This window comes from Trachemys scripta, chromosome 7 (assembly GCF_013100865.1).
Source record: "Trachemys scripta elegans isolate TJP31775 chromosome 7, CAS_Tse_1.0, whole genome shotgun sequence".
NCBI lineage: Eukaryota > Metazoa > Chordata > Testudines > Emydidae > Trachemys > Trachemys scripta.
Window position 1 is genome coordinate 19,146,868 of NC_048304.1, and position 26,258 is coordinate 19,173,125.

The window sequence follows — 26,258 nt, forward strand, 5'->3', positions numbered from 1 at the left end:
CCTTGGTTGTTTCCAGTATGCTCAGTAATAAGGCTGTGAATTGCAGAATTATTACCCCCAGTTGGTGGAAGAGGTAAGCCTAGAATTTATGATCTCCTGCCAACTATACCTAGGCTATAGGATATTTCAGGTGGGAATCTCTATCTCACACTCCCATCCTCACCACCATGGCCATCAAAGTTACTCCAAAGGGGGAAGGGCGCTGAGCAAGACACAGTACTGCCAACACTTGCAATTTTATCTCCACTCTTGTGATACGTAGTACCCCAGCTCCGGGAGTTATGTTGCCAACTCTCACAATTTTATCACAAGCCTTGAGGTATACAATGCTCTGCTTACAGCCCCAACTTGTGAAGACAATTGATGACAAGAGTATCTCAGCTCATTTAAATGAGAACAGTAAGTCGCCAGCCCTCAGGGTTGCAGAGAAAAGCATGAAAACGTGACTGGAGTGTACCCTAAAGGCTTGGAAACCAGAAAGCCACCACCTCATCCTTCCCCACTGTTAATTCTCATGCTCGTTGGGGGGCTGGCAATACTGGAGATGGGGGTCTGACAATGCCACTTTCACAAGGATCACAGCCCCAAGGCTCCCCTTCTCTCCCTAGCCTACCCCTGCTCTGCTCATAGCCCAGGGGACTCCCCGCCCGCCCCCTTCCAGCCCTGGCCCTGGTCCTGGTCCTGGTCTTGGTCTGCTGCAAGCCTCCCTCCTCCTCGATCCATGACTCGACGCTCGGCAGCGGCTCCTCGGCCGGGCCCCGCCCCGATAGCCCGGATGAACCCGCCTCACTCCCTCATCGCTGGCTCGGCGCTCGTCCTGCCCGGATCCCGGGCCTCGGCCCCTAGCGTAGCCAGACGCGGCTGGGCCGCGGCTCTTTCAGTCCCGCGCGGTCGGGAGCCGCCAGCTGCCGCTGCCCCGCCTGGGAGCCGAGGTGAGACCCGCCCCGGGGTGGGCTCCGAGTCCCCCCAGCTCCCACCCGCCGGGCTGGGCTCCCTGTCAGGCGGGGCTGAGCCCCTGTCCGCACCCCGCTTGGGGCGCGCGCCGCTTGTACCGCAGGGCGGGGGGCTCACGGGAGTGGGCGGGGCCGAGTAACGGCTGCCGGGCCCCGAGCGGTGGGGTCGGAGGGGAGCCCCCCCGGTGCAGTGGGGTGAGCTGGGGGCAGTGCCGGGGGTGCTGACGTTGTTGCCGATGCTCGGCGGGGAGCGCCCCGGTGCCGGTGAATCAGGTCCCGGTGAGTCAGGGCTGAACCAGGGCGGGGGCGGCAGGTCTCGCAGGCGGTCACCTGTTCCTGGCAGAGATCCCGTGGCGCCTTTCATGACAGCCAGGCTGCCCCAGTTTGGGTAGCTGCATGGCCACTTTAAATTCCCATCACACACCCAGCTCGGTGTAGCACTCACTCCTCACTTCCTTTCACAAACTGGGGCAGTGTTGCTCTGTGCTGTTGACCGCTCCACCCTAGAGGTGGCTGCATTTTAAGCCTGTTGTGGTGTTTGGGTGCGTACATTGTTCCAGGAATGGAAGGTGTTGTATACAAGTGAGACAATAGTTTTAAATCAGCTTTCTCATGTATCAAGATGTGAATATCCGAGATAGGAGGTGATGAGAGCATTAGGAAGAAATTCCAACAGCTGGGAACTAACTAATGGCATAACAATCTTTGGGACAAAGCAATGTTAGACTATTGTACAGGCGGGGACATAAACAGAAACTAAATTACACAATAGGAAGGAGTTAGAATCAGATAAAGAATAATAGATTAGCCCTTTCTTGAACACAATGAAGCAGGCCAGGAAGTTATACTACAAACACATGGTGGACCAGATCTGCCACCTTTCTGAGAGCAGATCCTCAACCAGGCTCCCATTTAGGTGTAACGCACCTTCCTGAACTATTCTTCTCCCCAATAAAGATCCTTCACTGTCCTTCTCGGCTGTTTAGTACATTGTCTGGCTTGGTGTCACAGTTCAGGGCAACAGCAGCTGTATTTCCCCTCTGTGATCCAGCAAAAGCACCCCACTCTCAGGCTCCAAACCCCTGGCTGACACATCTCTTTTGGGTGGAGACACGTGTCTCTGTCCCTTCTCAGGGGGTATTTCAGTGCTGAACAGTCTCCTAAGTACATCCTAGGAAACCCACTTCATATCAGTTGTCCCAAACGGTTCTTTACATTAGTCACTCTCCTAGAAAATTTACATACAATCATACAGTAACACATAAATAATTGCATTTTTAATACAATGGATCCCAAAGACCTTAAATTTTTTAATTAAGGTTTAACTTAATTCATTATGGTGTATCCAGGAAATTGCCCTCTGTCACATTTGGTATTGCTAAAAATATTTACCAGAATGCTTCCAGCATCCCAAACATTCTGGGTCAGACTGGCCATGCTCACATAATTTTATTTCCTTTAACATTCCTTGTCATTCTTCATAGAAGTTTTCTTCCCAAGTTGAAGGAGCTTAGGAGAAACTTGTGTGTTACACCAAAGTATTGCCTGAAGGAAGGGTCCACTTTTTCCACCCACAAAATACTTGAGGGTCCTGTGTACTGTATGATATGAAGAGGGGAAGTAATGATTTAGTCCAGTGGTTCTCAACCAGAAGTATGTGTACCCCTGGGGGTACGCAGAGCTCTTCCAGGTGTACATCAACTCATTTAGATATTTACTTAGCTTCACAATAAGCTACATAAAAAGCACTAGCGAAGTCAGGACAAACTAAAATTTCATATAGACAATGACTTGTTCATACTGCTCTATGTACTATACAGAAATGTAAGTACAATATTTATATTCCAATTGATTTTTTATAATTATATGGTAAACACGAGAAAGTCAGCAATTTTTCATTAATAGTGTGTTGTAGCACTTTTGTATTTTTATGTCTGAGTTTGTAAGCAAGTAGTTTTTAAGCATGGTGAAACTTGTGGGTATGCAAGACAAATCAGAGTCCTGAAAGGAGTACAGTAGTCTGGAACAGTTGAGAGCTACTGATTTAGTCCCTTCAGTCCTCTGTGGAGCAGTGTTCTAGGCTATAACTGGATTATTAAAAGATCAGAGAGAGTTACTGAGTTAAACTGTTCATCCTGTTTAAAATTGCTCTGTGGATCTCTTTCAGAGTGTTGTTTTGCACAAGCTACAAGGGACGATGGCACTTTCTCTTCATTAGCTCAGTTGTTTCATCAGACATAATGCTACTGAACAGCATATTGCTGTTCCACTGCTGCTAAGACTCGGGGGACAGCAGTATCCCACGAGTGAACAAAACACCATGGCATCAAACTACCCTCCTCCATTTGATGACCCTGTGGAAGTGAGAGAGGGTTTTCTGTGTCCACTGTGCCTGAAGGATCTGCAGTCTTTCTATCAGCTTCAGTCTCACTATGAAGAAGAACACTCAAGTGAGGACAGAGATGTCAAAGGACAACTCAGAAGTAAGAGTCATGACAGCAGCTTTAACTTCTGCTCTGTAAAATTCCATACAGTGAAAAATGTTTGTTGTACTACAGACTCCTAAAAGTGTCTCATCTAGAAGTTTCACTTCACTAAAATATTGATTAAACTGAGTTAAGAGCGGGGTTGGTTTATGTGTAAATGGATTTAGGCCAAATAATAATTACTGTACAATTTCCAACAGAAAGCTTCCACAATGTTTTCTACCTTGGTTGCCTAATGTTAGGCACCTAAATAAGTGGCTTGATTTTCAGATGCCTAATTTTACACACCCAATTTAGAAAATGCTGGCTTTTCACTTTTGTGAGAGTTTTCAGTACATGGACGATTTATAGTATTAGAATTAATAGCAGTTATCCTTGTAACTCTATTTTTGACATTATGCCCAGGGATTTGTCAGCTGACTACTATGTGGATGCCTTGATCTTGTCAATTGCACCCCTTAATTGCTGGGTGTCTTGACTATATTTATACTAGATTTCTGTGCTGTTTAGATAATCATACTTTTCCATTTTTGTGATGATAAAAGATTGTTCTTAGCTTTTTGTTCATATACACTTTCATTTTATGTGTGGAGTAAAATGTGCAGAAACAGTCTTTTGAGTGTTTTTCTGGAAAGTCGCTTAATTGTTTTTCCTTAATTTTGAATTTTTATAATTTTTAACTATAATTGACAGTGCTGCTTAAAAGGACACTTTGAGATTAAAAGCCATATATTCAAACAATCTTTTATTTAAAAACATTGCTTATGTTACTCTTAGACCATGTTAGATTATTAAAATTCAGTTTTATAAATCTAATTTACTTTTCACCACTTCCGCTGCTCATTTGCTTTTAGCCATTCACCCATTTTGGACAATTAGAGTAGACTGGTCAGTTTCGCTCTTGGGGGTTCTCCTGCACTAGCACAGTGCTGTAGTATTGGAATTGCAAGTACCACACTGGAATATTTAAACCAAAACAACAATATTCTTTTCATTGATTTAAGAAAAAGAGAACTTGTGTTAGGTTTTTCCTAACTGTTTTTTGTTTTTAAACTAAACACCTACATTTTGGGTTCTGCTACGTCGGTAGTGTCCCTTTAATTGAAAATATACTAGTCTCACTTTTTCAAAATTTTCTTTAATTTGTATTTTTAAGGATTTTGTTTTTATCTGCCTTTTATAACTTTGTCATAGTTATTCATGTCAGGCCATATCCAGTAAAACTCACCCTAGCATAGAAAACAACAAAATTGCTTTTATATTAAGTGGGGGAGTAGTATTCAAACATCACGTCAGAAATATTTCTAAGTGATTTCTTGCAGAGTTCAAAGTGTCCTAAATGTGGGTGGATAAGATGATCATTTATATATGCTTTTACACGGGCCTGTGTTAATGTACTATGTTTTTTTAAATTTAAACTTGTATTTGTTTTTATTGTGAGGGGAGATGAAGTGGGTGTGAAAGAGCTTTATCTCTGATAGTCATGAGGAACCCATACTTTTTCTTGTTTTTGTCCCACCCTCAAAGTCCCTAGGGTACCCCGCAGCTCCCAGCCAACGTGCTGAAGTCATGGAGGTCTCGGGAAGTCACAGATTCCATGGCTTCCGTGACCTCTGTGAGAAATTTTTTGCCTTACCTATGAGATCAAGAATGAGAGGGGAGATGGTTTGCACAGTAGGAAATGGATGCCATTATGACTAAAAGGAGAAGTGGTCCACGAGAAAAATCTCTAAACCAGATTGATATCCTCACTCGCATTGAGTAGTACCTTACTCCTCAGGTAGCCCTTTTGACTGAGTAAATTTTAATTGAGATGATGTGGGTAACTGATAACAGTGAGGAAAAGTACAGCAGGTTTCCAATTTGCATGTATCCCATGACACATTAATATACGTGTTAAACATTTTATGACAAATGATAGAAAAATGATGTGATTGCATGGTACTATCTTTAGTAGATACTGTATGGCAACTATTGAGGTGCATTATAATGTCACTTTTCACTTGTTATATATTATTTGTGTGACAGATTTGTATCCTACAATATTCTTTAGAAACTGCCAGATATTAGCTTGATAGTAAATAGATATTTTGAAACATGGACTTTACTGGAAATTCACAGCACAAGAGACTGGAAAGCCTTTAACAAAGGTTTTGTAAAACAAATGTAACAAAGGCTATTTACGTAAGGTGGTATAAATCAAGGCTGTTTCTGTAGGGTGGTGTAAATCAGTTATGCCGGTGGTGAAGCTACCAAACCTATGGCCTGTAGGTTAAATCTGGCCAAAGAGAAACTAAGTTTCCCTCCCTTCGCAGACAAAGAAAGAAATAGTGGCCGTAGAAGAGCTGCTGGTGGTGCTAACTCAGGCCTGTCTATGATCATGTTGAAACTGTTGCTAGCTTTTTGCTAGCAGATATATTAAAGAACCAACACTGTTGAATTATCATATTCTAATCCTTTGACTCCATTTCCTTGAATAAAATAATCTTCACAGATTTCCCTCCCCACTGTTTGCATGTGCAGATTTGGATTGTCTCTCTATGAAGATATCAGAGTAGCAAAGACTAAGATGCTAATGTGATTGTACAGCACTTATCATGATGTTGTCCTGGTCCATGACTAGGGTTCCTAGGGCTTTGGTAATACAAAATAATAATTTAATATCCACTTTAGTGGTACTGACCTGCTTCCAACATTTAAAAAGTGCCCCCTAGTGTACTGGTCTTTTAAAAGACCCATAAAGAGCTGTGATTCACTAAGGCAGGGGTCCTCAAACTTCATGGCACTGCTATCTCTTTGACAACAAAAATTACTACATGACCCCAGGAGGGCCTGAGCCCACCCAAGCACCATGGGGGGGGGAGGGAGGCAAAGACTGAGCCCCACCACCCCAGGCAGGGGGGTCAAAGCCCAAGAGCTTCAGCCCCAGGCAAGGGGCCTGTAACCTGAGCCTTGCCCCCGAGGGCTGAAGCCCTCAGGCTTAAGCTTCTGCCCTGTGTGGTGGGGCTCAGGCTTCGGCCCCAGGCCCCAGCAAGTCTAAGACAGCCCTGGTTACCCTATTAACTTGGGACTTCTTATAGAGCCTTTCACCTGAGGGTTTCAAATGTCTTTAAAAACAGAATTAATAAACATTGATATTAGCCACCTGTTGGCTCTGGCTGATGCTTAAATTATTCTCAATGACTTAATCAAGGGAAATAATCTTTATTATGTATAATTTTTAAATTTCAAAAGTGGCCTGTCTCTAAGATGTGGAAGTGCAGATGTGTGGTTATGCAGTTAGAATGAGCTACTCCCTGTGCCCTGCAAACAAAACAAAAACCAAAACTGCTAAAACCAAAACAACAAAACCCTTGGGGCTAAAATTCAAAACTACTTTCTTAGTTTTCTCTTTCACTTCATAGTTATCAAGTATTCTATCCAGAAAATGTCCTAGAAAAGTTCATTTTGTTTTCTGAACAGTAATTGTGATAAACTGGAGACTGTCTCATCAATAAAATGTGAAACAGGGATTTTACTCTAATTTTAAGTGAAAGTATCAACATAACCCTTCAGTCTTGCATCTGAAGAAGTGAGGTTCTTACCCACGAAAGCTTATGCTCCCAATACTTCTGTTAGTCTTAAAGGTGCCACAGGACCCTCTGTTGCTTTTAACATAACCCTAATTATATAATTGCTACTAATGCACATCTGTAATATGCTCATAGTAATTGTTTTCTTATTTAACTGGTTAGACTAATGACTGTAGTTCCTCCTACAGCATAGGTGGTGGTTGGAAAGTTGAGGTTGGCTCCTGTCTATCAAGAGTTGTCATAAAAACAGTATAAACCCCTAGCAGCCGCCCTGATTTTTCTAGAGGAAAGTCTTGGGTGTCAGGACTTCTGGCCTATGTTCCTAACTCTGCAACTGACTCTGTGAACCTTGTGAAACTCATCTTCTGTGCCTCAATTTAACCATCTGTCAAATGGGGCTAATCATACCTGTGACCTCAGCCCACAGCTGTTGTGAGTCGTAATGTTTGTATAAAGTGCTTTGAGATCGTTGGAAGCAAGATCCTTTAGAAGAGCAAAATATAATTATTGTTAACTGGTGGATAAATGTGACATTTGTTCTGTTTAAAACAGTATATATGGGAGGGTCTGCAGCCAATTCACTGCAGATGTGAGCTGGTGCTTGTGAACAGTAACTTCCTCAGAACAGGCTGCTTACCTGCTCTCTAATAGCTGCTAAATGAATCAGACTTGTGTTATGTTTTTAAAATGTTCTCATATCTAGTACTTTGTCCGGTGTTTTAATTTCACAGATTGCTTGAAAAATAAGTCTTTGTCAGGGTACACTGTATTCCTGTGAGCTGCTGATAATTGGGAAGATGGTTTAACTGGCACATTAATATTCCCACCAGGTTGAGCCAAGTAAGAGAATTTGACCAATATTATCATAGTACTTACAGTGCTTTTCAACTTCAGAGCTCTTTGCATTCAGCTGATTAATTCTTATAACATCCCCATGAGTCAGTAGCTAAGTATTCCCATATCTTTACAGAGGGGAAAGCCGAAACAGAATATTAAAATGCCTCGGCCAATATCTCAGGGGCAAGTGTGGCAATAGGGATGAAGACTCAGGAGTTTCAGACTCCCAGTCCTTTGTCTGACCCACTAGACCATGCCCCTCTCTCAGTAACACTCGTCTCATGTGAGGTAGTCTGGTACAATGCATTCATATTTCAAATATGTTCACTATTGCAATATTGCTAAATGTCTTCTTTTTACTTGTTTTTGTGTGTGTGTGAAATAGAAAAAAATGTAACTAAGTACTGCAAAGCAATACCATGTATAAGCAGAATCCTCAAAAACAAAGGTACTGCACTAAAGATAGTTGTACATTCGAGGAGCTGCCTTTATAATGCTTAATGAAGAGGACAAGGCATTTGCTGATCATTGTTTTGTGGCTTTCCTTAGGGTGGGGTCGGTAAATTGACTTTGGACAGGGTTCTCTTTCGTGGAGCTCACTCAGCACTTCACAGGATTAACCTCAGCTCCCAGAGAAATCCTGGGAATTGAGAGGTGCTCAGCACTTGCAGGGTGTGCACCACCCTGCAGGATTGGACCCCTGCAATGATGCGTCAGTCAACAGTTCACTATTTTAGATTCATTTATTTGCATAATTTTCTGTCATAAAACACTGATGCTGGTGCTGAGCACCTGTAACTCAAGTTTGTCAACAGGAGATGTGAATGCTAAACATCTCCTTATGTCCAGCCTCACCACTGTCTGACATATGTCTGGGGATGCTTTCGGGATGTATACACCAGGCCAGCTTATTTTTATGAAGGAGGAAAAATATTATTGTTTTAAAGGAAATTGGATTATGCTAAATGAGCAGATGAAGTTGATAGTGGCTTCAAATGACAAGTGTTCCGGGACTGACTGCGTAGTGTTTGATCTGTTTTTCAGATCTAGTCCAAAAGGCCAAAAAAGCAAAGAAGAAGCTATTGAAACGAGAAGGAGATGACCGAACTGATACTGGGGCTCAGGAGCGATACGAGTCTTTCAGCTATGGTGGAGTAGATCCATACATGTGGGAGCCCCAAGAACTGGGTAAGAAAACAGGAAAGCCATGTGAAGTAGGACAGATTTTCTGTTAACTTACACTCAGTACAATCCAATTGATTTCAGTGGCGTTGCACAGATTGTAAGTCTACATAGAATTTGGTCCACTATGTAGAGAGCTGATGCCTTGTGTATTGTTTTGTTATCTATATGCAGGCTCTTGGGTAACATTTTAGAAAATAGATGTGTTACTTTATGTCCTTGAGCCACTAAGTATGGATTCAGGTTCTGATTTTCTCAATATTTCTGTATTGCTTGAGTTTGAGTTGGGAGGGCGTTGTTAGAAACAGGCCTGCTTGGCAAAGTTCAGGTCCATATCAAGACTTCTTTAAAGTTCAAGGGTGTCTTGTTTGTACTATCTACTTCTAATATCATTATTGGAGATTGCCTCTTACTCTGTATCCTGTTGTTATGGTTATAGTTTTCAGGGGCATTTTTGCTGTTGGGTCCTGGGATGAAATCCCACAGGACTGGTGGCAGACCTACACCTCTGGAACTCAGTCCCTTTGGTCTGCCAAAGCCTAAGTGGGTGAGCTTCATGGTGTATTGTATTGTTCAGTTAGGCTTTGAGTGTTTTACTCTTCAGCAGGAAGAGAGACCTATATTTTGTATGTGGTTATTGGCTTGCACTAGTATGAGGAGGTGAGGCGACAGATGCTGTTATATATTTATAAATAAATATTTGTAGTGTAACCTCAGCATTGATTTCTTGCTCCATCAATTGGGTTGCAGGAAAAAAAGTCATTACTTCGTGATTTCCATATATCTGAGAATAAAATATGAGCCAGAAGAAACATCTTGAGCAGTGTTGAATTGCACTTTTCTTGAAGTGATTAAGCAGTTTTGATTTCTCTTATGTATTTGGCAGTCAGATTTTAAAATCCTTGAAGAGGAAAAAAAGGAAATTTAGAAATCTGAAAGAGGAATTGCAGTTGCATTTTTAATATCCGTTTGACAGCTTTAGTCCCAATTCCAGTGGTAGTCAGCAAATGAAAAGGAAGTAACTCTTACATTTAGTAAGCTGTTGTTGACTGGTAATTGAGGGATCAAGAGAGTAATAGGAAGAGGTTTTTTTTGTTGCTTTTGCTGTCTTAAAATAATGCTGTAATTTTAGCGGTAGAAATAATGTGCTCTGTTTTATCACTAAAGCCAGCCTGCAGATAAGAGGTTTAATCTACAATTGTATTCAAAGCAGTGCTGTTAAAATACAGGATTCCAATTGGTCTTTAAACTTCCATTTGAACCTGAGTAGCAAATAGTGAAAAGAGATTAAAGTTTCCTTTAAATTGACATTTACAAGGTCATGTGACTGAATCTGGAGACGTTCTTACTCTGTCTTTTCTGACCAGGTGCCATGAGGAGCCATCTTTCTGATTTCAAGAAACACCGAGCAGCTAGGATTGATCATTATGTTGTTGAAGTCAATAAATTAATAATCAGGTTAGAGAAGGTAAATTTGTTACTTCTTGATTATTCCTGTGAATGTATAGAAGACTTGATGTAAAATCTTGTTTGAGTCTGTAACGTGCACAATTTGTGTAATGCCCAAGTTGTTTCAAAAATGTTGGAGGTTTAACCATAAATATTTTGTCTCCCATACAGTCTCCTTTTTGGCTCTCATTTTCTTGTGTGTCCTGTGCTTGGCCTGGTCCTGTACTTAAGCGCTCCATTTTCAATTTGAGTTAATGCCCCTATTCCATGTTGCCCCTTATACTTCTAAGAACTTCTACCTCTCAGTGGGCCAAGCACCATCCCTTTACTATTTTCTTCTAGTTTTCCAGTGCTAAGCCTCTCCCTCATACTGTCTGCTTCATATTTTTGCACCGAATCTTTTATTATTTATATTCTATTGTGGACCCTGTCTCGTAGCTCTAGTTTACTTGTATCTTTTCGTAGATACAGTGATGATGGGTGCTGTAGGAAAAATACGCAAGATATTGTAAGCAATCTGTTGTAGTCATCGAAGTTAGTATGAGCTCCTCAGGTCAGGCACCTGGCTTACCTGTGTCATGTGCTTTTTACACCAGCGTTGCTGTAGAAATACTGGGAAAGTACAGGGAGGTTGCTGTAAAGGACAGATTACTTTTTCAGTACATAAGAGAATGCTGTCAAGGCTGAGAGGTCCAAGCTGTTAAAAATGCCATTCTTGAGGCCTGTAAATATTATCTTATGAGAAGCATGCAATTGATCTGATTAACTCCTCTGTGTCCTTTGCCAGCTTACATCATTTGACAGAACAAATACAGAGTCAGCTAAAATAAGAGGTTGGTACAAGCTTACATCAAACTAACTTTGCTGATGTTTCACACCAGCTGATAAATGGATTTCATGGTGGTTCTAAGGTGAGGTGTGTTTTTTGTGTGTTTCCCCATGAATAGCTATAGAGAAGGCTGTTGTGCCTTGGGTCAATGATCAGGATGTACCATTCTGCCCAGACTGTGGCAACAAGTTCAGCATTCGGAACAGACGTCACCACTGCCGCCTTTGCGGGTCTATCATGTGCAAGAAGTGTATGGAGCTTGTCAGCCTTCCGTTGGCGAGTGAGTACAGTGGGCAGATGTGAGTTACTCCTGTCGTCCTCTTTGAGAACACCAACTAAAGGGGTTCAGCTTTTTCCATCTGAGCTGCTTATGTCTGTTTTCATCAAAGGTTCCTGTCTCTGATTCTCCAGTTGGTATACCCAGTTCCCAGGATTTCCCAGTGTGGTGCAATTGAATTTCTTTAATACTGGCATTTTTCATTTCTGTAACATCTTTCCAAGGAGTTCAAAGTGCTTTATAAACATTAATGAATTAAGCCTTACTGCAGGCTAGATAAGTATTAGACCCAAGTAGCAGAACTAGAATCCAGATCTCTTGGTTCCTAGCGATGTGCTCTGACAGCTACACCATGCCTTTTCCTAGCAGCTGTAGCGCCTGGTAGCTTTGACTAAACAAGACAAATTGTTGCTGCAGCCCTTATATGCTGGTCTGCTAGCACTAATGACTATTTAAGAGAGCAGTGGGAAGAAGACAGATGGATAGTGCTATGAAGTGGTCAGCTATCAAGTCTGTAATGAACCCACTAGCAGTACTGTGAGAAAAATACTGTCCTCCCTTTTATGAATTAAATGTGGATTAGTTCACAAAATCACTTGATTAACATTGGTCTTGATCATACAGTCATTTTAATTTATTCTCCTCTGTCTTCAGGCACATGTCATATAGTTCCAGAGAGGAGCTCGTGATGCCCCATAACTGGCTAATTATTAATATAAAAATAATCTTGGTAATTGTTAATTGTATATGTGAGTCTTACAACATAAGGTCCTCATCTATCTGATTAGCTGCTTGCTAATCTGATAAATTGCTTACAAAGGGGTGTAGGACGTCCCAATAGCTAGTTCGTGCCTCCCTAACAAGGTGTTTTCCTCTCTGAAATTTGTAGAACATGTGTGTCTATTTAGTTCCAATGAGAGACTGGAAATATTCATTCCCTTCTGCAGTGGTTCTCAAACTTGTACTGGTGACCCCTTTCACACAGCAAGCCTCTGAGTGCGATTTTCTCCCCCCTTCTCCCCCATACGTTAAAAACATTTTTTTTATATTTAACACTATTATAAATGCTGGAGGTGAAGTGCGGTTTGGGGTGAAGGCTGACATGTGGGGGGTCGCAAGCTAATAACCTTGTGATCCCCTGAGGGGTCATGACCCCAGTTTGAGAACCCCTGGCCTTCTGGGTATTACAGAATCATTTGTTTGTGTTTGTGGTTTTCAGGCAAACTGACCAGTGCCAGCAAAGAGGCCCTGGCCTCTCATACCAGTCCAAACTCCTCACCTAATAGTATCCATGGTTCCCGTCGTGGCAGCATTAGCAGTGTAAGCAGCGTGAGCTCAGTTTTGGATGAGAAGGACGATGACAGAATCCGCTGCTGTAGGCACTGTAAAGACACCCTACTCAAAAGAGAGCAACAGATTGATGAGAAAGAATACACACCGGATATTGTGAAACTCTATGAGGTAAAATAAAACCTATTACTTGTTCAGGGTGGGTGTGGAGGATGGCATGGAACTATATGTAGGCAATGCTCACACTTGGTCCCTGCCTTAGCTCCCTCATCTGACTTCCGTTATCTGTGCACCATTTATTGTTCACCACTCCAGGAAAATGGAATACAGGATGGGGTTGTCTGTCCACTAGCTGGGATATAAATGTATGTAGGGCTGTGTAATAAATGGTTCCTTCTCCCTAGCCTGATGAAGAAGCATCTCACTTTGTGACCTGTTTTATCTCTAATCCTCTGGAGACAATAGTTCTGAGGTGACTCCCAAATTCCTCAGCTGTGTTGCTCATAAAATGCATTTTAAAAGAAGTGTGTATGTGCATATTTGTGTCTGCACTACGTTAATGGAGTGTACACAATCTATGCCTCTTGCATTTAACTGTTTCTTGTATGGGGGCTGGAGGACAGTTGGACAGGATGGCTCAGGAAATTAGTAATAGGCTATAACTGGAGCCTTTCACTTCTAGGTTATGGGTTCAAATACAATCCAAGCCAATAGCGACTGAAAGTCATAATCTGATGGCTCTTTGGTGGTGTCTGTGAAATGGATTGATGGGTTTTAGTTCAGTTCCCAGTGGCTAGATGTCAATATCACATATCAGAACACCATAGTTAGCACTAACTGGTCCTCTTGTCAACAATCTCAGCAGAGAGGCCAAGGACTGAAGAAGTCATGACAACAGATATACCCCCTCAGCCCTAGAAATGGTCTCTGATGGTGGGGCAGTGTAGGGAAGCTTGCTGTGCTACTGCACATGCTGAATTTGTTGTGTGGATAAATAGAGGACCTCATTGTCCCAGGTAGTCAATTTGACCGCATTCATCAGCACTAAACTCTTACATACATGCGCACATGCCCCAGATGAAAGGTTTATGCCATACAAATGTCTATTTTTTGCATGTGAGGAGAGTATGTGTATAGCTAATATAGGAGAACTGCATTATAATCTTTTGATTTTATTGATTGATTAAACAAGAAACTGCGACTTTGCATGGAGAAGGTTGACCAGAAGGCTCCGGAATACATAAAGATGGCAGAATCATTAAAGTAAGCCTGTGTGATTTTCTTGCATGTGTTTTTCCCCATAAAAAGCTGTTTTTAATACAAAGTCTATAGTAATTAAAACTGGCAACCTGTTCTCTATTGAGATTTGAGGATAGCCAGATATTAGACACTGAGATTTCACTATAGCCATATATTAGACACAGCTCAGTGGCTGAAGCTAAGCTAGTAAATATGAATCTTCTAAATTATTAAGGCATATCTTAGAGTTGACAGGTTTCATCTTTGGCTTAATTCTGGTAAGATTTCAGATGACAGTCTGAAATGTCTGAAGCTAAATATAAATATCTCATCTAGGTGGCCTGGAGAGATACTTTGGTATATCATGTCAATGTACAGTGTTTTAAACTGTTACGTTTGTGGAAATGAGGGGAGGATGTTAGATAGAGGATTTGAATCTGTGAATGTTTATTATGCAGTATGAGTGAAATTCTGGCCCTATTTAAGTCAATGGTCAGAATTTCATCTGAGAAGTCTGCATAATACTTTACAGACAAGTACAATAGACTCTATCCCAAAGGGTTCGACTCTAGGCTAGCTGTGGCAAAGGAAGAGATCCTCTACTGTGTCAGAGGAGGTCTACACCGTGTATGGTCAGTAGTAGGACATGAGTTATTTCATTGAGTAACAAAGGCTTCAGGGAATGACAGTGCATTTTTTATTTACAAAGCATTGGGTCAGCATTGGAAATTGAGCTGAAAACAAACATTTTAAGTTGGGTTCTGAAGGAGGAGAAGGAAGCTGCATGGCAAATGGATTCAGGGAGACCATTCCAGTGAAGGGGCAAAGTGGGGTATTAAGTAGGGTTCCCCTTTCAATTATTTGAACTCACGTTATCTGGTCTAGTATGTGCTCTTGAGCTGCTCTGAAGACTTTGGAGGATCATTAGTGCAGATAACTGGGTGAGCATGTCAGGGTTTTGCTCCCAGATACAGTGCTGCTACGCGGGAAGTCATCTTTTTTACTCTATTGTCTTTGTCTTTGTGAAGAACATTGAGATTCTCTGGGGAAGGCTGTATAGAACTACAAAGTGTGATGATTATAATATCCTCTCCCTACTTACTACTATAAAATTCCAAAAGCCAAATGAATTAATTTATCATACTAATAGGCACTTCCAGGAGCTCCTCTTGAGACACATTCTTTCATTCAGATTGACTTATTTTGTGTATCTGTTGTCATGCTTAGACTCCTCACAAGGCTGTATTTGTATTCTCTGGTGGCACATATTACATGTAAAGTATAGGGTAAGCCCTCACTAACTTGTGCTAATGACTGGGAGACCCATTTCGGATCCTAGAATTTTTGCAAATTAGCGAATAAATTCACAAACTCTCTGACAAATCAAGGCTACCACATCGCTGTGTGTGCTCAGTTTGTTTATTTTGGCAAGTATAGTTATGCTTTATTATTACATTATATGGCAATAGCACCCAAAATATTGTAGGCACTTTCCAAACAGAGTGATACAAATTTAATTATTTATACTAATATACAAATTAAACATTTAAGTCTAATTTTAAAAAATGAGTTTCAGCAATGAGATCTCACTACCACACTTTGCTATTACATCTGTACAGAAAATAGGTGCGAGACTGAATTTTTTAGGGTTGTGGATTAATGAAGTGAGATACGATACCACAGTACAGTCTGTAGTACTGTGTCCATCACTAAATGAAATGTCAAATGTGTTGCAATGCCAGTTATTTTGAGATTCAGTTATTAAAAAAGGCATGTTAGCATTTTCACGCATCTTTCCAAAAAGCTATTTGCTTTTTTAATACAAGGTCTACAGGGAAGAAAATGGGCAGTATGTTATTTGAGACTTCATTACAGCAAAATATTAACTACACAGCTTAACTGCTGAAGCTAAATGTAAATGCTCTGAATTACTAAAGTATATCTCAGAATTGACAGGGCTCATCCTTTCCTTGATTCTGATGGGTTTTCAGATGCTTGTTTGAAATGTCTGATATTTGTGTTATGTTGGATCATTTGATATAAAATTAATTCAGAATAGTATAGTCTTTTTTTGCATAATGTGCAAGATATGAAAATGGGTGGTGGGACCCTTCGTTCTTACAAATCCTTTCTGATTATATTTTATTCAATAAATATAAAAAGCAAGATGCTAGGAAACTACAGTCTATTGATGTTTGTTGTTTCTTCATGCTGATTGATAATTGTCCTGATTTCTGACCAACTTAAGGAGAGGATAGCTTTGGTATCACTCTTTTACTTCAATTTAACAAAATAAACAAATATGCCATTAACTGTACACACGTACACGTACACACGTACACACAGAAACAATAAATTCACAAGACATTATGCATAAAGATACAGGCAGAAGAAAAACTGCTGTATTTAAAATATGGGTACTATACATGAGTTCATAAAATCATATAGTAAACGCTTCTGTGAAACGTTAGCATTCACAAATTAACCATTGTCTTCCTTTTTGTAAATAAGAAATTTGTTTTCACTTATGAGTTTAACATAGAACATTCACCCTGAAATCTTACTGGCTGCAGTATCTGACAGAAGAGATAAGAAATATTAAAAGGCCTCCTGTTAATTTTTACTATTGCATAGATTGCTGGCAGGACATAACTTAGTGTAAATGTGGATGTGTTTTCTTTCTTTCTTAGTGCTGGGGAGACAACCTACAATCTTGAACATGCTAATGACCTGAGGGTGGAGGTGCAGAAAGTGTATGAGTTAATAGATGCTTTAAGGTAAGGAACAAACCATTGAGAGAGAGATTTCTGTAACTATTTAGTGGATGGGCTAAACTAGAGAGACAATGTCTGAAATTGAAATGTACTGTACTTAATTTAATCAAACATAGAAAAATGAAAAATCACCTCTTCTAATAGAGTTTGAGTGAGAATATGAAAAAACAAACCAAAAAAGCAATCATGCTAGGTCATGAATCCGCTATGCGCACAGCATCCCTGTCTACAGAAAAGGATAGTCAACTTCATTCTCAATTTTTAAAAACAAGTTTAAATAGATAGTATTCCTGTCCTCCCTGTCAATATTTTGTAGTTTTACAGCTCACTTGCTAATTTGTAAGAATATTTGTTTCCCCTCTTACTGTGTGAGAACCACTCACATGGGAAATTAACTATAGTGAAAGTGACTATACATAAAATGCCGCCAAAGGCACAAATTAAGCAAATTGAACGATATTTTTCTGTAAACTTTTTCAGTAATATTAGGTATTACTTCTAGTAATTAGAGCTGTCGATCAATCGGAGTTAACTCGCGTGTTTAACTAAAAAAAATTAATCGCGATTTTAAAAAAAAGTAATTGCAATTTTAATCGCACTGTTAAACATTAGAATACCAATTAAAATGTATTGAGTATTTGTGGATGTTATTCTGCATTTTCAAATATATTGATTTCAATTACAACACAGAATACAAAGTGTACAGTGCTCACTTAATATTATTTTTATTACAGATATTTGCACTGTAAAAATAAAAAATATTTTTCAATTCACCTTGTATAATACGGTAATGCAATCTCTTTACTGTGTAAGTGCAACTTAGAAATGTAGCTTTTGTTGCAGTTACATAACTGCACTCAAAAACAAAACAATGAAAAACTTTAGAGTCTACAAGTCCACTCAGTCCTACTTGTTCAGCCAATGACTAAGACAAACAAGTTTGTTTACATTTACAGGAGATAATGCTGCTGGCTTTGTATATACATCACCTGAAAGTGAGAACAGGCGTTTATATGGCACTTTTGTAGCCTGCATTGCAAGGTATTTACGTGCTAGATATGCTAAACATTCGTATGCCCCTTCATGCTTCGGCCACCATTCCAGAGGACATGCTTCCATGCTGCTGATGCTCGTTAAAAAAATAACGCGTTAGTTAAATTTGTGACTGAACACCTTGGGGAAGAATAGTATGTCTCCTGTTTTACCTGCATTCTGCCATATATTTCATGTTATAGCAGTCACGGATGATGACCAGCACATGTTGTTCGTTTTAAGAACACTTTCACTGCAGATCTGACAAAACGCAAAGAAGGTACCAATGTGAGATTTCTAAAGATAGTTATAGCACTCGACCCAAGGTTTAAGAATCTGAAGTGCCTTCAAGAATCTGAGAGGGACAAGGTGTGGAGCATGCTTTCAGAAGTCTTAAAAGAGAAACACTGCGATGTGGAAACTACAGAACCTGAAGCACTAAAAAAGAAAATCAACCTTCTGCTGGTGGCATCTGACTCAGATGATGAAAGTGAACATGCGTTGTTCTTCACTGCTTTGGATCGTTATCGAACAGAACCCCTCATTAGCATGGACGCATGTCTTCTAGAATGGTGGTTGAAGCATGAAGGGACATATGAATCTTTAGCCCATCTGGCATGTAAATATCTTGTGACGCCAGCTACAACGATGCCATGTGAACACCTGTTCTCACTTTCAGGTGACATTGTAAACAAGAAGTGGGAAGCGTTATCTCCTGCAAATGTAAACAAACTTGTTTGAGTGACTGAACAAGAAGTAGGCCTAAGTGGACTTGTAGGCTCTAAAGTTTTACATTGTTTTATTTTTGAATGCAGTTATTTTTTTGTATATAAGTCTACATTTGTAAGTTCAACTTTCATGATAAAAAGAACGACGAGTACTTGTGGCACCTTAAAGACTAACAAATTTATTTGAGCATAAGCTTTCGTGGGCTAAAACCCACTTCATCAGATGCATGCAGTGGAAAATATAGCAGGAAGATGTATATACACACAGAGGACATGAAAAAATGGGTGTTGCCATATTAACTATAACTGTATTTTCCACTGCATGCATCCGATGAAGTGGGTTTTAGCCCACGAAAGCTTATGCTCAAATAAATTTGTTAGTCTCTATGGTGCCACAAATACTCCTTGCTCTTTTTGCTGATACAGACTAACACACCTACCACTCTGAAACCTTTCATGATAAAGAGATTCTATTACAGTACTTGCATGAGGTGAATTGAAAAATACTATTTCCTTTGTTTTTATAGCAGAAATATTTGTAATCAAAAATAAATATGAAGTGAAATTTGAAAATGTGGGGAAAAATCCTAAAATATTTAAATAAATGCTATTGTATTATTGTTTAACAGGGTGATTAATTTTTTTTAACTGCTTGACAGCCCTAGTAGTAATATCCACCTCTACCTCGATATAACGCTGTCCTCGGGAGCCAAAAAATCTTACCGGGTTATAGGTGAAACCGCGTTATATTGAACTTGCTTTGATCCGCCGGAGTGCACAGCCCCGGAGCACTGCTTTACTGCGTTATATCAGAATTCATGTTATATCGGGTAGTGTTATATCGAGGTAGAGGTGTATTAAGAAAAATCATGCTTCTGTCTGAATGTAGATTGACAGTGTGTCTCTCTAACACCTGGATCTTGTTTTTGAATTTTTCTTACTCTGGGCCCTTATTTTTGTACTAATTCACTGTATGCGTATTCTGATCCAGTAAGAAGATTTTGACTCTAGGCTTGAATGAAGAGCCTCAACCTCATCCCAAAACTCTACAACTTCAGAGAATGATTAGATACTCAGCTACCCTTTTTGTACAGGTAAACAAAGCATGAGTTGCACATGTGTGAATCTTCTGCTGTGTTCTCTTCAAAAGCAAAAATTGGAACCATGACTAGACTCAAATTACTTATTGGAGAAGAATAACTTTTCAGGCTATTTAAATGGTGAATATCCTGCAGTCTGACTGATGAGCCTTTTAAGGCTTTCCCTTGGCATGAAGATAACTTGTATTGGAGACCTAGTACTGTACGCTTGTGCAACATGTTTAAATGCCCTTCTTGAAATGACAGTGTATTTTGCACGTCTAGTTTCACCAATTGTTGCTTATTAATATTTTAAGTACAAATATATAGAAAACTTTTTTTATTTTGTAAGCTAAACTTTTCATTAATTCTGAGGCGATATTAGACTAAAATGTGTGCTCCAGAGACTGATTATTTCAGAATAGTGTATATTCTTACCTAGATGTGCTTTCATTATTTTCCTGAGCATTAAATTGCTGCAGGGAAACTTTTTTTCTGTTGAGCATTGGTTGTGGTTTAGAAAAGTTGAGAAACTGGATCTCAGTAAGATCCTAGATCACCTTACGCTTTTAATTTAGTTTCTGTTTTTGAGTAGGCTAAAAACCTGCAGTTTGTTAGCAGTATTATTTTACTATTTATACTCTTCTCTAGGAAAAACTGTTGGGTCTGATGTCCCTGCCAACCAAAGACAAGTATGAAGAACTGAAAGAGAAAAGAAAACAAGAGATGGATAGAAAACTGCACATGGAAAGACAGGTGAAGATGTGGAACTAGCGTTAGCTGCATTAGGGCCTATTCCTGCAGTCACTCACGTGTATGTAGTTACTCATGTAGTACTCCATTGTGCCTCCATGTACGTGAGTAACTGTTTGCAGCACTGGCCTTTGTGTCTCATTTAGCCTGACAGGAACTGGCCCATTTCTATATGGATCCCTGTGGAATGAGGTTGTGGTATTCCCTGGAGGGAGACAGGGCATGTCTTGTGAGGAGAAAGGAGTCATTAGCAAAGAGAGGGCTGGATTGGGTATGTCTTGGGGTAGAAGTAGAGGGAGGAATGAGAATCCTTTTCCTCAATTCAGTGCATTTCCCTGAGGGAGGACAATTTGCCCTCTGTTCTAAGATTTAATGAATATTGTTATAAGATTTCTGAAGGTTTCATTATATTTATGACCCCTTTAAATTAATACTGTGTGATATTCCATTACAAGAGCGTCTGTTAGAGACAGGCTTGGTCAGTTTAATACCCAAATCAAATTAGGATTGCTCTTTGCAGTCTCATCAGGCACGTTTTTCAGTAAGTGCACACAACCTTCAGTGAAGAAGATGACAGTTATATACTTTATAACACTACTACTAGTGTAGTGCAGAAGAGGGTTTATGTAGGCACCTCTGGTGGGATTTGAGTTGATTTGTGAAACTACTAATAAACTCAAGGAAAAAACCATCCAGTTATTGTTAGGAACTCAGGCATCTTTTGAAGTGTGGTGATGGCTTCTCTCTGGGATATACTCATGTTGTGAGTTTGGATGGGCACATCGTTGTATGATTCAGAAGTATCTCCATGTAATTGGCCTTCTGAACTCATTGCAAATCCTCATATAACTGAACTATGGGTTGTTTTTAAGGATGGTAAGAGGTATTTTAACCCCCTCTACTAACAGGCTGTCACTGTTTGAGGAACAGTGTATTCTGCATAATACAAATACTGCCCCAGGCATAACTACAGGACAGAAGATTTGTAGCAACCGGATCTGAGTTTTTGGGTGGAAATTAATATGTGTAGATTTTAAATTGTGGCTGTGAGTCTTGTCTGATCAACACAGAACACAAGAGTGACACCAAGACAAGCCACTTCACATTAATATCTTATTTAAGCCCTATATATTCCTCCTGTTGTAGTAGAAATGCGTAAAAAATCTGTTATGTTGCTCCTATAATCTAAATAATCTGAGTCACAAAATAGTGCAGCCATCCTCCCTTTTTGAGAGACTTGTGCATATTGCCCAATTCTGAAATGGACACTGTCAACTTTTTAAAATTACTTTAAAAAAAATTCATTTCTGATGGAACAACCTTCGAATAGTGCACACTGAATTTTTTAAAATAGGGTTTTCTTGCTTCTTTGATATTTGAGTTTTTTCAGCAAAGGGGAAACTGACTTGATACAAATGCTGTCAGCTGCACAAAATAACCAAAAAAGTGACTAACTCTTTTCAGTTATAATATTCTCAGGTGTTGGAACCATATAGGTACAAAAATTTCAGGCAAAAATGGGGGTTTAAGCTGATGGGTCTCCTGTTAAATCTTGTCTCTGCTAGGCAACACTCGAAACGCAGAGACGACTGGAGGAAAAGCAGAAAGATTTGGTTTCCCGATCCACAGCTGCACCCAATGGTGAGGTTCCTTATCCAAAAAGAGGCACAGTAAAGAAATCTGAAGGTTGGTTACCTACATCCAGCTTACCTCGCCAAAGGGAAATAGCCGACCCACTTCTTCAGCAGATCGACAATATTACATCCTTTATTAAGCAAGCAAAGGCAGCTAATCGGTTAGATGAGGTCCGTATGTTGCAAGAGAACCTGCGACAGCTTCAAGATGAATACGATCAGCAGCAGACTCTGAAAGCTATTGAGCTTTCTAAAAGGCAGGCAGAGGAGGAAGAGATGCAGAGGGAGCAGCTTCAGGTCCTTCGTGAGAAGGAGTGGGAAAGGGAGCAACACAAAGCAATGTCTCAACACTCAAGGACACGTTCTCTAGACTTCAGAGAAGTGAAGCAGCACCAGCATGAATCTGGAAAAGAAAACCTGAACCAGATAGCACAGTCTTTGGACTTAGATACCACTCAGATCAAAAGCAGCCCAAGTTCTAAAACACCGTCTCCAGATGCTGTCCAGAAACAGGTACCTAAAGAGAATTCAGTCTTCCCAATCAAACCCAGAGAAGGCCCACAATACATCAGGGAGACAGACCAAAATCAGACACTGTTGCTAAACCCTTTTGAAGATGAGGCAGATACTCTTCAAGTAGAAGAAGACCCTGCTAACACATTGGCTAGAGACAGTTCTCAGGTGGTTTCTTTGCCCACCAAAGCCCTGCACAGCGATAAAAAAGAATATAATCCATTTGAAGATGATGAGGAAGATCAGCAAACAAATGGGGCAACTGTTTATGCTCCAAATCCCTTTGAAGATAATGGAAATCCATTTCAAAAGTCTGTGAATGATCAGAATTCTGGTAATCCATTTGAAGGGTTGTCTTCTACCAATCCCTTTGAAGTTGATGATAATGAAATCTCAGGAGAGGACATTATAGAAGAAGAACTCCTTCTCCAACAGATTGATAATATCAAGGCTTATATTTTTGATGCCAAACACAGCGGACGGATGGATGAGGTGGAGGTACTGACAGAGAACTTAAAAGAACTTAAGCGCACATTAGCAAAGCAGAAAGAGAAATCCAAGTGCTGAAGCAATAATACGTCCACATAAAAATAACTTTATAGTCCACTGTTAATGCTGGAGGATGGAGCAAATTGAATTTAAAAATAAGGAGCACAGGTTACAAGAAGGAATGATGAGAAGAATCTTGAATTTTGTGCTATGCACTTTCATTTAGGTGTTTCCACTACTATTCGGATTTGGAGAATAAAACTGAATATTCTAATACTATTATATTATTCTCAAACCCGTTTAATGATACAAACTTTAAATAGTATGAACTTTGTCACAACAACATTTTTAAATTGTTAATTATCATCACATGCTTATTTCTGGGCAAAATGGGAAAGTGCTAATAGGGAAATAGATGATTCAAAAATATCTGTGATGATGCAGACATCAGTCTGCCATTTTTCCTTCTTCCTTTGGCTTTGTTGCAATATTATAGGTCAGCCTTTAAAACTGGACTTCCATTAATAAGTGACCAACATTATTGTCTAAAATTTTTGTGCATCAGATGTTTCCCCTGAAAATGACTTAGTGCAAGTTGTTATAGGCTAGTTCAACTGCCTTATTGTGCTACAAGGAAGTGCTGTTAAAAAGCAGGCTGCTATGATTCTTTGAGCTGCAGAATATAAAAGCTACAGATCAATTTGTGCAATGCAAATATGTAAAGGGATTTTTAGGGATTTAAAAACAAATTTGATAACTGTGATCTCATAGGTGTTTGGGAATTTTTTGTAATAAAAAAGCCTTGCATGCTGCCACTTCATCACTTCATTTCCCCATACATTTTTTTTTTTTTTTAAAGCTGCTGCCATTGCACTGGCCATAAATTGCAGAATAAAAGTAGAGGGGTCTGAGCTGTGTTCAGAGGTGAATTGTTTTTATAAAAATAAATATCTAACTCCCTCTTTCCAGGAAGAAAGTGGCAGTATCACTGCAGAATCAAACGTTAGGGAAAACCATCCAATTTCTAATTCCTTTTTTGGAACCTGCACATTCCTTTGTAAACTCTGGGTGACAGAATGATCATGTGTGTGTTATTTGTGAGACTGGAACCCTGTTTACGTAGCACTTAGGGAACAGAATTTTGTTTGCAATGGAAAAGCTGAAAAGCCACTAAACTGGAATTTTGTGAAAAAGTTGAAGGACAAAGTTTGTGGCTGTATAATACCCTTCAGTACTTCACTTCACTACTTGATTCACTTCCTTTAAAAGATCGTGAATCTACATCAATGAATCAAACTTGATTGCCTTACATAAAATAAGGTTGGATGTGTTTTAAGCTCCAAGTATGAGTCTCTGTTAGGATCCACGTGAATGAAGGCCATCACTTTTGAAGTGTGAGTGCCGAAAGTTGGTCACCTAAATCTTGATTTGGGTACCTGAATTTGCTTCAATGGGAGATGCATGTGCCTGCATCTCTGAAAAATCAAGCCCCTCTTGTTTTCTAAATCTAGATTTAGGTGCTTAGCTTTAGGCACCCATGTTTGAAAGTTTTGGCCTAACTGTGTGTATAATTTTAGATGAAATAGAGCAAATGATTAAAACAGACCATGCTAGCACTAGCATGCAAATTTTATTGATCAGTGAATATGAAAATACAAACCCTTATGTGACAGAACAATGTTTGTAGCTTTGCCTAAATAAGTTACTTATGCCTTTTTTAAATCTCAAGAGGCATAAGTAATGTTACTGCCTGAAAGTCAAAAGAAGGCTCTTTAAGCTTCGTTTCATTCTGAGAAAAGGACAGGGAGTAATGCATACCTTCTCATAAATATATAACATTTCCTTTAGTGACTTTAAATAGTAACTGATTAGATAAATCAGTTATGATTTAAAGCAGTCACACGTGGAAGGTCCTGTTTCCTTTTGAAATGGCTAGTAGCACCCAGAGTTTGCTGCTGCAAACTAAGCATTTACTGGTTGTATTATTTAAAAGAAGATCCTTGAATATTAATACCATAAGACTCTCTCTAATCAGAGCTCATCGAGCCCTTTACCTGTGCTGTCCACTGGGTAAAATCCACCGGGACTAATGGTCTTGCAGAAATATCAGGCTGTGGGGAAGTGTATCATGGCACCTCTTGAAAAAGGCACTAAAACGGGTGCTAGCACCAGATTAATTAAAGCAGGTGAGATGCATGTCCCTGTCGCTCTGAGATTAGTCAAGGCATGGAACTGTTTACATTTTAAAAGCATAGCAATTTAGCAGTTGTTCGTTTAAGGCAAAACTGTTTCCTGTACCAAAGCAGAACTGGCTCCTTGGCTGCAATCCAAAATGTATTTTGCTCTCAATTTAAGAGTTAAAAATGGTTCAGTGGCTTCAGCTTTTTACATTAGGAGGCGAGGGGAGAAAGTGTGTTCCTTTGTTGCAAATACCTTGCATTGTTTGTGTTTTACAGTCTAATACACTAAAGTATATGTATTGTACATGTAACAATGTATTTTTACAAGCAGATAAGATGCTAGTGTACCTCATGAGCTCAATCAATGTTAAATGTGATAGACTAGAACTCAACAGTAAAGGTGATCTCCAAAGTGAAAACCTTATATCTGTATGTGGACTGCTGTGGAGATTACATTATAAAGCAGAATGAAGACATCCTATTGTCAAATAACTAGCATTGACATTTGTTAATAAACTTGCATGCACTACTCTATACTGAAAATTTGTAAGAAATAAAATAACATGTTTATTTTGGTGTTTGTGTGTGTGCAGTAGTTGGAAAATGCTTTTAAATGTTGGTCTAGAGCCCAATAGGATCTGACAGGGGCAACATTAAGTGTGCAATACCAGGGGACCTTTAATATAGTGCCATTACAGTAATTTTCTTTTGGGGGCATATCAAACTGCTTTAAATTAAGATATGCAGCTTCACACTTATCCCCCATTTCCTCTCAGGTCCTGACTAGTCAAACTAACTTTAATTTTATGTGGAGTGATTCTTCCACTTGACAGCACGTTCAAACCAAACTATATTACTGCGTGTGGGTGATGCTGTCATGCAGCAACATTCAGCAGGACACAGGTGTTGATACAAGTTTGGTGAAAACCGATTGGTGGAGTCTACAGATAGCTCAATCGTTT

At 39.7% G+C, this 26,258-nt stretch overlaps 1 protein-coding gene across 3 annotated transcripts; it reads left to right on the forward strand.

Annotated features, from left to right (window-relative positions):
* The first annotated feature begins 781 nt into the window (after positions 1 to 781).
* RBSN (rabenosyn, RAB effector) lies at positions 782 to 23,934 on the forward strand. 3 transcript variants are annotated; one of them, XM_034775025.1, is made up of 12 exons: positions 782 to 932; positions 3,121 to 3,436; positions 8,893 to 9,036; positions 10,398 to 10,498; positions 11,267 to 11,312; positions 11,427 to 11,588; positions 12,805 to 13,046; positions 14,068 to 14,138; positions 16,805 to 16,891; positions 19,640 to 19,742; positions 20,379 to 20,483; positions 22,046 to 23,934. In XM_034775025.1, exons 2-12 carry the CDS (start codon positions 3,274 to 3,276, stop codon positions 23,192 to 23,194), a joined length of 2,373 nt encoding a protein of 790 aa, XP_034630916.1. In that variant the 5' UTR covers positions 782 to 932; positions 3,121 to 3,273; the 3' UTR covers positions 23,195 to 23,934. The 3 variants fall into 3 exon arrangements, with proteins under 3 accessions (XP_034630916.1, XP_034630917.1, XP_034630918.1); XM_034775026.1 differs by lacking the exon at positions 782 to 932 and adding an exon at positions 1,111 to 1,232; XM_034775027.1 differs by lacking the exons at positions 782 to 932; positions 3,121 to 3,436; positions 8,893 to 9,036; positions 10,398 to 10,498; positions 11,267 to 11,312 and having other exon boundaries at positions 11,427 to 11,607.
* Positions 23,935 to 26,258: the final 2,324 nt, after the last annotated feature.

What these genes read in the sequence shown, in the direction of transcription:
- RBSN (XM_034775025.1), top strand. Translation starts at nt 3,274, where the DNA reads ATGGCATCAAACTACCCTCCTCCATTTGATGACCCTGTGGAAGTGAGA. An exon ending in TAATAATCAGGTTAGAGAAG is followed by an intron (nt 10,499 to 11,266) that starts GTAAATTTGTTA and finishes GTCCTTTGCCAG; the next exon opens with CTTACATCATTTGACAGAAC. An exon ending in GAGTTAATAGATGCTTTAAG is followed by an intron (nt 16,892 to 19,639) that starts GTAAGGAACAAA and finishes ATTCTGATCCAG; the next exon opens with TAAGAAGATTTTGACTCTAG.